Genomic DNA, 9,957 nt, shown 5'->3' on the forward strand with positions numbered 1-9,957 from the left:
CCAAAATGCGTAAAACCCTAAAACCAGTAATCCAAACATAAACACCATTACCCCAAACACCATTAATCCAAATCAGAGAGTTACAAAAATAGAGAATCAAAAACCCATACAATCTTCCTCATCAGATCTGACGTACTTTGATTCTTCTTCATTGTTCGATGTACAAATGATCCAAGGCCACCACGAGATTGACTATGAAGAGAGGATCCGAGAAATTTGGATTTGCTTGGAACGGAGATCCGATTTGCTATCGATTCTAAACCAAAACCCTTTGTCACCATCGTCGGAGAGAAGCGGAGGAGATAGGAGGCGTGGGTTTGGTTTCCAGTGGAGAGGTCAGACTTAGCAACCATAGGCATGCCAAGGCCCTAAGAGAAGCAGAGGGTGGCATTGGTGGCGTCGGTGCACCAATACTCAATGTGGTGAAAGCGGCTGACCTTGAAGCGATTGGATCGGGGGTTGGACGGGACGAAGTTGGAGAATCTGATTGATGAGGTTCTGGGTTCATTGTGATTGTGTGCTGATGATGGGTGCGATGAGGTCTGACAGTGGTGGAAGAGGAAGAAGAGAGAGAAAAGCAGAAGGGAAAAAGAGAGGGAGAGAGAGGGGAAAAAATAAATTAATTAAAAAAACGAATTGAGGGGTATATGAGACATTTTGACGTGGAAGGGATAACCACAACAGTGACTTAACCGAGAAATTAGACGGAATGGACCTATTGGTCCAAAATTGAGAGATGAGGGAGTAAACGTGTGAAATTAAAAAGGGAGGGACTGAACTGTTTTTTCTCTGAAAGTTCAGGGAGTAAACAGTATTTAACCCAAAAAAAATTATGAAAAGTTTTTATAAGTTTTTGATTTTAAATGTTTTAAAGTTCGTTAAAAAAAAATTGTTTTGGACAAGTAGAACATAGAAGATGGTAGATGCATTTACCCAAAAAAAATGTTTTGGATGTAGAAGAGTTAAGGGTTCAAGTAAAACGTAGAAGAGGAAACTCATTATATTATTGTAAACCTATCTATACTTCGGTGATATTTATCCAACACATCATATTGCTAAGACCATGTTATCCAAGCTCACTAATATTAAATGCCTGAGACTCTATTTTGTATACAGTAAAAGAATACGTATACCTATGAATTTTCATAGACATTCATCTCTATCTAAAGAAGAAGATGATGAGCAAGCTACATATTCCAAGCCGAAGATAAATAACATGATCAGCAAAGTAGACAAAAAAAATGGCTAAAGTTGGTACAAACCCAATAAACCGACCGTTTGGAGAACACCACGTAAAGAGCTCATTGAGAACATCAACCTCCTCTTTAAGAACCGTCAAGAATAAGATAGATCTATGGTAAGGAGCCAAAAATTTGGGAATAAGAAAATGTGAAGGAGAAGATGGTTAAGGAAGGCTGGGATGAGAAGAAGAAAGAGAAGAGCCAACAATGTGGAGAGGAAGAAGATTGAGAGGGGTTCATATACAACAAAGAGTAGGGCACAACACAATGCATAGGAGAGGGTACTTGATTTTTCCATCCAGAGACTTAAGGCAAATAGACTACATGAAATGTAACTCAAATTGAATAGGTTATGCAGAACGTTGGTGGCAAGACTGTATTTAACTTACAAACATATAAAAAATATTTTATAAAAAAAAATTTTAAAAATGAACTTTGACTGAACCAGACCGATCCGGTTTGGTTTAGTTTAAAAAAATCAAAACTCAAAAAATCAAACCGAACCCACAAAATTTTCAATTCGGTTCAATTCTCAGTTCAAGCCCAAAACCGAAACAATTTGGACATAACTCACCCCTAGTTGGTGCACCAACTATTAAGCTATTGAATGTAAGACTAGAGTTGAGAGCCAAGTAAAATGTAAAAGAGGACCTCATTGTGTCACTAATTTTCATATTCCCATGGATAGACATGGATTTAGGGTTTCAATGACTTCATTGTGTTAAGCACGTCTTCGGAGTTGGAGTCTTGTCAAGTTGAAATATCAAAACCTCATAAAAAAAACAAAAATAAACAACCAAAGCAATAACTTCACTGTGTTAAAGTTATTGTGAGTCGGTGAGCCGTGGCCTGTTGGTTAGCTACCCGCTAAGTTTGATTGAACCTAAGATCAACTTCTTACTAGTTGGAACCATACCCATAGCCCCTTCTCCATATTAGCAATTCAACATATCTAAATTACATAATATAGAAACATTATATCCTTTTTCACTACATGCTTTAGAAAAGAAGAAAAGAAAACAAGACAGGTGGGTCCCAACATAGTTCAGCCACTGTACTAGCTTTTATGTAGAGAATTGAATTGACCGATTGAGTCATTAGAGCACATGCACCGGTGGTACAATTGGGCAATTGCTAAGAGCAAGTCCACCCGTTGAGGTTGGCTGGTCAAGACTATTCACTCCTTTTTGCCTTTCATTTCCACCATTTTTCTTGACCAGTCAGATACTGTTCACAAAAAGTCACCGAATGTCAGTTGACAGGTCAAGAAATTGACCCAGAAAGTGACCCAGAATGACTTTTTGTGAACAGTATCTAACTGGTCAAGAAAAAGGGTGGAAATGAAAAGCAAAAAGCAGTGAATAGTCTTAACCTGCCAACCTCAACTGGTGGATTTGCTCTAACAATTGGACAATGCACTAACAAAATTAATTTGGCCAATTGCTGGGGCCCGCGTGGGGACTAGCTGCCTGGGCAATTGGCTGACTAATTATTACCTAACGAAATGCCCGACTGATCAAGGTGGGACTCCATATTTGCTGCCAATAGTTCTATTTTGAAAACACACAAACATGCAACGGTTATTTAATTATAGCCGTTGGATCTCAATCCAGTGGCAGTAACTAAATATCAATGGTGATTTTTTTTCTTCTGTTTTTACCCAAAAACTAATTCAAAAGTTAAAAATAAGAAAATCTGAAATTTATTTCTAAAAGTTCTATAAATACTCATTCCCGCCTCTTAATTTCTCACGCTAAATTTAACATTATTTTAAATGAATGAATTATTCAAATTTAAAGTGTAAATAGTGGATTGGCAAGCAAATTGCCTTTTATTGATGCATTATATAAGCTAGAGGCAATTGCCAATTTTGGATGAATAGTAGATTGGTAGTACCAATTTAGTTGACAAATTAGCAATTGCCCTCGGTTCATGAATGCATTTGCTCTTAGAGAAGTGAAAGGCAAGCACAAAAATTGTACATTTCAACATAATGGAGTTGGTATAGTAGAAGCATGCTAGGCTGCAAGTAGGATCTACACAGCAGGGCTTCTCCTGGTAATATGAGATCTTTAGTTCGAACCCTAACTTGTAAAAAAACATCCCTAGGGGAGGGGTCATACCCAAGTTGCTTCCAGCCCGGAGTGGTAACTCATTCTGCCACCATTTTTATGTACCAAAAAAAAGAAAAATTGTACATTTCATTCCTCAGATCAGTTTGCCTCAGAATATCTAATTCCTTAACCATTGCCAAACCGTAATAATTGTCGTCAAGACTTCCGGCAGCCGTCCCTTCCAACAAGTGAACAAACCGTCCCTTCCAACAAGCCGCCGAAAAACAAAGACTTACCAACAAACACGAGTAAAATCCAACAAGGCTGGGAACCGGGGATCAAGCAACACAAGATCTACACCCCAAGCTGCTGCTATAAGTTGAATCAATTATGATTAAAAATAAAAAAATAAAAAAAAAATCAAGAAGTCAATCCGAATGCCAAGCAAGAAGTCGGCCAAAAGGACTCCAACTCCCTCCCAATCCTCTCAACTTCAACCAATAAAGATCTCCACTCTCCACCACAAGCCAAAACTAGCCGCAGCCCACACCCACCAAAGAGAAACTCATCAATGCTTACGCCTACACCGGACACGACATGCAGATCCGCAGATCCCTTCAACGTTTAGGTTATAAACCTAGCTTATCTCTCTCTCTGTCTTAGCTTAATTGCTAAGATATGAAAGCAAACTAATTGAAACTACACAAAGCATAAGCCGAATAACAAATATTCCTTTGATAAAAATATGGGAATAAATACATAGAATGAGAGAATAATATTACAAAACCTATGTAAAATCATACCTTTTCAAGCTAAAATATTGAAGCGGGATAATTGAAGGTACAAATGAATGAAGGAATTTAGTACTGACCGAGTTCCCCAGCACAATTCTATTCAGATTGAGAAGTAGAAGCACTACCTGTCTACCCAAGAGTCAAATTTTCAGAGGCTTAGCCTTGCGTATGTGGCCCATACTATTAACAAGATCTTTGCGGGTGCATACAGGGAACATGTTGATGTTCTTGAGCACTTTCAACCTCCACAGTACATATGGGAAACTGAGCTGATCGCGAGACGTGAAACGAACCACCTCGTTGAACCAGAGGCACATAAACATATTCGTCAACAGGGTATGCTCCCTAACGATAACAGATGCTTCGGCAAGAGCTGCACAGGTCAACGATGCAGGGATTGAGCATAGGAATAGAACAACAAGGGCACAGGCTTCTAGATCATATAGTTTTGGAGGTTTTTGTTCTACGTGTCTGTACCTAATATTGATAGTTCTACTTATATGGTTGTGGGGGCCTTTCCTTTTTTAAACAAGCTGTTTCTACTCTTCGATTTTTTACATGAGGGTAGTTATTCTCATTTCTTAAGTGTCAGCTATTGGAAAGGGCTCATAAGAACACAATTGGAGATGAGGACTGATAAACAAAACTTGAATAAATAGGAAGTTTTTCCTTTTTCCCTCAAAGTTACATTAATATCCAAAACCTGGTAGCGAATACTCTTTATTTATCCAAAACTATGGTAGACTAAACTACTGCAACTTCAAAAACAATGCAGGCAACAGAGATGCATAATAACTTAACAATCTTTCCAATCATGAAGCATCATGGATGTCCACATATCAATCGAGAGAACATGTTAGAACAAGTAATAGAAAAAAAAAACATACCTTTCTTTCCATGGAACCTCTTGTCTTCTGGCAATCCATCATGACGGTACTGAGCCAACTGTACCTCAACTTCTTCCGGTTTGGCCTTGTTTTTCTTGACAACGGCCTTTGCCTCATCATAAACACTACTGCGAGCTCCATGTTCTGAGATCGCAAGTACTGAATTGGTACGCCAGAGAAGGGCTTCGAGAACACCTAAAGGGTCCCTCCTAAATTGGGACTTTGAATCTACCCAAATGGAATACTTTGAATGAGGAAAAAGGCGATGCGCCAACATCTGACACCAGACTAAATATATTAAGTCTCAGAGAGATATTCACACCAATATGTATGATTTCGACTAGCAGTTGAAATAGAACACTTGCATATCTGATATTCAGATTAAACTGATTATATGGAATATTGTTAGCCTGTCATCTGCTCGCTCAACATTCTTCTGAGTAAATTAACATAATTGATGTGACTACATCAAACAGAACTATTACAGAAAATAAATATGATAAGACAATAGCCCTTAGAAATCATGATAAACACATTGCCCTAAAGTATAGGTTACAAAGGAAAGCATGATCAAGATATGCAAGTAGCACTTAATCAAATGCAAAATGAATGATAAAAAAAGGTGATGAATTAAGTGAGGCAAAAAACTTGTTACCTTTGGGATTTTTCCATTTAACCTTTGGTCCGCAAAAGGCAGATCGCTTACAACCACAATGCGCCATCTCCCAATAAATCCATCCTCACCAATTCTATGTTCAGCTGATTCCTGAGTACTTACAGTAACTTCATCCCAAAAAGCAACATAGCAAACCTGCACAAATTCACCACTACATAAGAATAGTGAACTTGAATAGCTAACAAGTGACGCATGAGGGGAAGGATAGAAACCTTCTGAAGGGATGCCTCTGACATTCCAATGGGTTGATAAAGATCATCTCCACCACCAAATGCACAAGTGGAGACTACAATGTCACAACTTTGCATGTAATTCTTGTCTTCATTTGAGATCTTAAACCCACCATTTTCACTGTAGAAACCACAGTTTATGGTAACAGTTTCATTTACCTGTGAGCAACAAAATTCTAAGAATATGAATACTGTCTCTTCTACAACAACATAAAAAGATAAAAACACGTGGACATCACATCCTAATCAATAAGTTTTCTGTTGACTCTTGATCTTATAAAGGATACTGAGCAAATATTAAACTAGACCCGAAATTAGATTAGAAGATGCAGCTTATAACCTTAAACATTTCACCTCTCTGATCTAGAGTTTGATTTCCCGTAAACAAATTAAATCTTGTGGCCTCTGTGTGCTCTTCAGACCGGGTGTTGTACCCTCCTAACAACAGACCATCATTCTGCGCTCTGTATAACAATTTCTTAACAGGACTAGTGGCATCTTCACGCACAGGAATTTCCAGATGCTCAAGTTCTTCAGGAGGTAAGATTTGCAAGCAACCTAAAATTATTCACAAACTCATGTCACACATCAAACTTGTTTAACATTCCAATTTTTTGCTTCCAACCACAGTATCACATAACCCAATTATCAGTAACACTAACACAACAATAATGGCCGCTACACTCTCTCTCCCAAGCCTAAACAGGTATGAAGTAATTCAAGACAGTTAAACAGTCAAATATTTACATAAATGAAGCTTAGAAGCTGAGTCGAAACTCGAAAACAAACAAACTTGACATCAATTTCCTTCAATTATTTCACATTTCCCTCCAAACTATAGAAATCAAACAAACAAGAACAGAAGAAAAGGAAACTCACGTTCCCTAACGCCATGAATAACCCGAGTGATAGGATCAAGCCGATTCAAATTGCCTTCGGATTTCTTCTCCGAACTCGCATTGAGTTCCGAGTGGACCAAACTCGGCTTTTCGGACTTACTATTGAGCTGTGGGGATTTCCAGCCGATACTCCAAGCCTCATACAGAAGCAAACCAATGGCTGGCAGAAGAATCAGAAGGGCCCAGTACCTGACCAGATTCCTCACCACTCGGCGAACGAACTCGTTCTTGAATCGGTGGCCGAGTTTCTTGCGCTTCCGGCGAACTCGGACGCGCATCCGGCCGAGCTCGTCGGATTCGTCATCGGAGACTGAGATTGATACGCTGTTGCTGTTGAACATTGAGAGTGGCGTTGGATTGGAATTGGAAGTGAAATTGGGGGGAACTAGGGTTTCTTGAAATCAAACTGATCCAATTGTGAGAGAGCTCTCTCTTCCTCTAGTGTAGTTCTGGCGCTCTGTGCTGGCAAAATTACAAGACTCTCTGATTTTTCTTTTTCTATTTATTCCTCTCTTTTTTCTTGGAATTTGCTAAAGTGGACGAACAGTATTATATTTATGAAATAACATAAATATCCTTTAACTATAGGTTAATCTGTACTATTAGTAAGATAAAATGGTTTATTAGCCAAAATTAAAAATTTTGATAGAAATAACTTTAGAAGATTAAAAAACTTTGAGGACTAATTAAATCACAATGATAATTATGACATTTTTTTTTTTTTTGAGAATAAACAATCTATTAATAACCAAACAGATTACAAATCATCGGATCCAAAGTTCCGGACCATCAACGAGAGGGACTTACATGAGCTAAAAAAACTCAACCCCAACCCAATTTAACCTATAATCAGACCTATGTATAACGATACAACCCCGTCACCAATATTAAGATAAACTGTTTTCACCCGTTCGGACACTGCGTCCTAAAACAACCAGACCACGTGTACGTAAGGGTAATTCACCATCACGCTGATAACCAGAAAGCACCGACAAAAGACCAGAAACACCAAAACGACCAAGACACCAAACAATGGCATCGACACTACCCAGAAACACCTAAACCCTCAATCACAAGAGCAGGGACTTATTCTCAACAAAACAACCACCAAAACCAACAAAAACCACGCCAGAAAGGCCCAAGAACATAGGCCCAGCCCAAAGACCACCATCCCCAGCAAAGGGCAAGCGCGGCAGGCAAACCCTCCTGCTACCAGCGAGCCCCAACACCACCACGCCGTCACCACGCGTCAAAATTGCACTTCGCCGAATCCCTCTGCCACTGCACCACCTGACACGCCACAAACAGCACCTGCATCAAGCTGACGGCCTCAAACAAGTCTAAAATATAGACCGCAACAGATCCCTTTCGGGATCTGCACCGCCACGTTCAGATATGATCAGCCACAGCCCAAAAAGCAGGGACATTGACATTAGAATCCACCGCCGAAACTCCGAGTTTCGTCACTGCACCTTCGTTGTCGTCGCCCTCGATCCGATAGAGACCGATCGAAGTCGATCCGCCCAAACCGGAAACGACGACCCATCCTCTCTCCCAGAGCCACACCGCTGCCTTGAGACCGCTCCACTACTTAGAAACACTATCTTCTCCCGGGCTGGAATGCAATGGCGAAAAAGCCAACAGCGTTCGGCCGGGAGAGGGCACACTCACTGTCAGTTTTTTTTTTATCCTCCTTCGGCTTTGTTTTTTATAATTATGACATTTACAAAATATACTTTTATTAAAAAAAATAAACAAAAAAAGAACACACAACCCACTTTTCTCTCCCATTATCTTTTCTATGCAATAACTGTTATCTTTTTTATTTTCTGAAAAATAAAAAATATGTACTTGCACATGCAAAGTATATGTGGAGAAAAGCTAATTACTATTATTAAGAGAACCCACTTTGTCAGCCAAAGTGGGTGTGAAATAACATGAATATCATTTAACTATAGGTTAATTTAAAATAATTTTTAATATATGAATGATATTGGTAAATAGTAAATTAATAAATGAAAATAAAAATTCGGAAAAAGAAGGAAACTGTCAATCTCACTATCCACATATATAACCCACATCCTGACGTTCTACGGGTATAACTTCCTACTTTTTTCTCCAACAAGTAAAAATAAAAAACAAAAATGTTTCACACATGCATTGCATGTGTCAGATAAAGACTAGTTTTTTTTATTATCTAAATTTTAAAAATATCAAATAATACCAAATTTTTAAAAACAAAATATTATGATGTTTTTATCCATAATTCATTTAAGGGTACATAACGCTGAAGTACCTTCTTCAATCTCATATCTATAATACTATTAAGATAACTCACTATGTTAGCCAAAGCGGGTGTGAAATATTATAAATATCCTTTAATTATAAGTTAATTTAAAATAATCTTTAATATATGAAGGATATTATGGTAAATAGAAAAATAATAAATGAAAATAAAAATTCAGAAAAAGAAGGAAACTGCCAATCCCACTATCTACAGATATAACCTCCCACATCTTGACATCCTACAGGTATAACTTCCTACTTTTTTCCTCCAACAAGTAAAAATAAAAAACAAAAATGTTTCGTCAATAAAGACTAGTTTTGGACATAAAAAGGAAGGGAAAAAAAAAAGAGTAAAAAAACCTAGATCAGCTCGCGTCTTCTGGGTTCGCTCTCTCTGCCTTCTTTTCGTCTTTGCTGGAGCTTATGGCGACTGTGACCTCTAAGGGCTACTTCTCAACTTATCGCGACTACTATGATTCTCCAGACTTTTTGGATCAGTTTTTCTCCTTCTCCTTTTCTTCTGAATTGAATTTTGTAGGTTGGATATGGACTAGGAAAGTGGGAATGTGGCTTATGGATTGGGAAATTGAGGTTTTTATAGTCTGAAAGTAAGGGTTTATGTGGTAGCTTCTTGAGGTAATATGGACAGGTGGTTATGGAAGGTTTGACACGTAGTTACTAACATAGATGAAAACCCTTCTAGTGCATCTCCCATAGATGAAAGAGTTAATTACATATAAGTGCATCTTAGAATGTTTTTTTAGCCATAAGGCCACCAACTAGTTTTTTCCTTCATAAGGCCACTAGATTAAAAAAGATGTTCTATTTTGGATATTAAAAACCAATATATTTACATAACTGCCACTGGAGTACAAAATCAACATTTATTC

The 9,957-nt window shown here is 38.2% G+C and overlaps 1 protein-coding gene across 1 annotated transcript; it reads right to left on the reverse strand.

Moving 5' to 3' along the window:
• Nucleotides 1-4,006: 4,006 nt before the first annotated feature.
• LOC112195764 (probable hexosyltransferase MUCI70) lies at nt 4,007-7,264 on the reverse strand. Its single transcript, XM_024335962.2, has 6 exons — nt 6,762-7,264; nt 6,223-6,440; nt 5,865-6,041; nt 5,632-5,787; nt 4,977-5,253; nt 4,007-4,462 (listed from the first exon to the last, which is right to left on the reverse strand). The coding sequence occupies exons 1-6, from the start codon at nt 7,120-7,122 to the stop codon at nt 4,230-4,232; spliced, it is 1,422 nt and encodes a 473-aa protein (XP_024191730.1). The 5' UTR covers nt 7,123-7,264; the 3' UTR covers nt 4,007-4,229.
• Between the last annotated feature and the right edge of the window lie 2,693 nt (nt 7,265-9,957).

The sequence above is a fragment of the Rosa chinensis genome, chromosome 1 (genome assembly GCF_002994745.2).
Source record: "Rosa chinensis cultivar Old Blush chromosome 1, RchiOBHm-V2, whole genome shotgun sequence".
Taxonomy (NCBI): Eukaryota; Viridiplantae; Streptophyta; class Magnoliopsida; order Rosales; family Rosaceae; genus Rosa; species Rosa chinensis.

What these genes read in the sequence shown, in the direction of transcription:
- LOC112195764 (XM_024335962.2), bottom strand. Translation starts at nt 7,122, where the DNA reads ATGTTCAACAGCAACAGCGTATCAATCTCAGTCTCCGATGACGAATCC. An exon ending in TATTCATGGCGTTAGGGAAC is followed by an intron (nt 6,441 to 6,761) that starts GTGAGTTTCCTT and finishes GAATAATTTTAG; the next exon opens with GTTGCTTGCAAATCTTACCT. An exon ending in TAAATGGAAAAATCCCAAAG is followed by an intron (nt 5,254 to 5,631) that starts GTAACAAGTTTT and finishes GTCTGGTGTCAG; the next exon opens with ATGTTGGCGCATCGCCTTTT.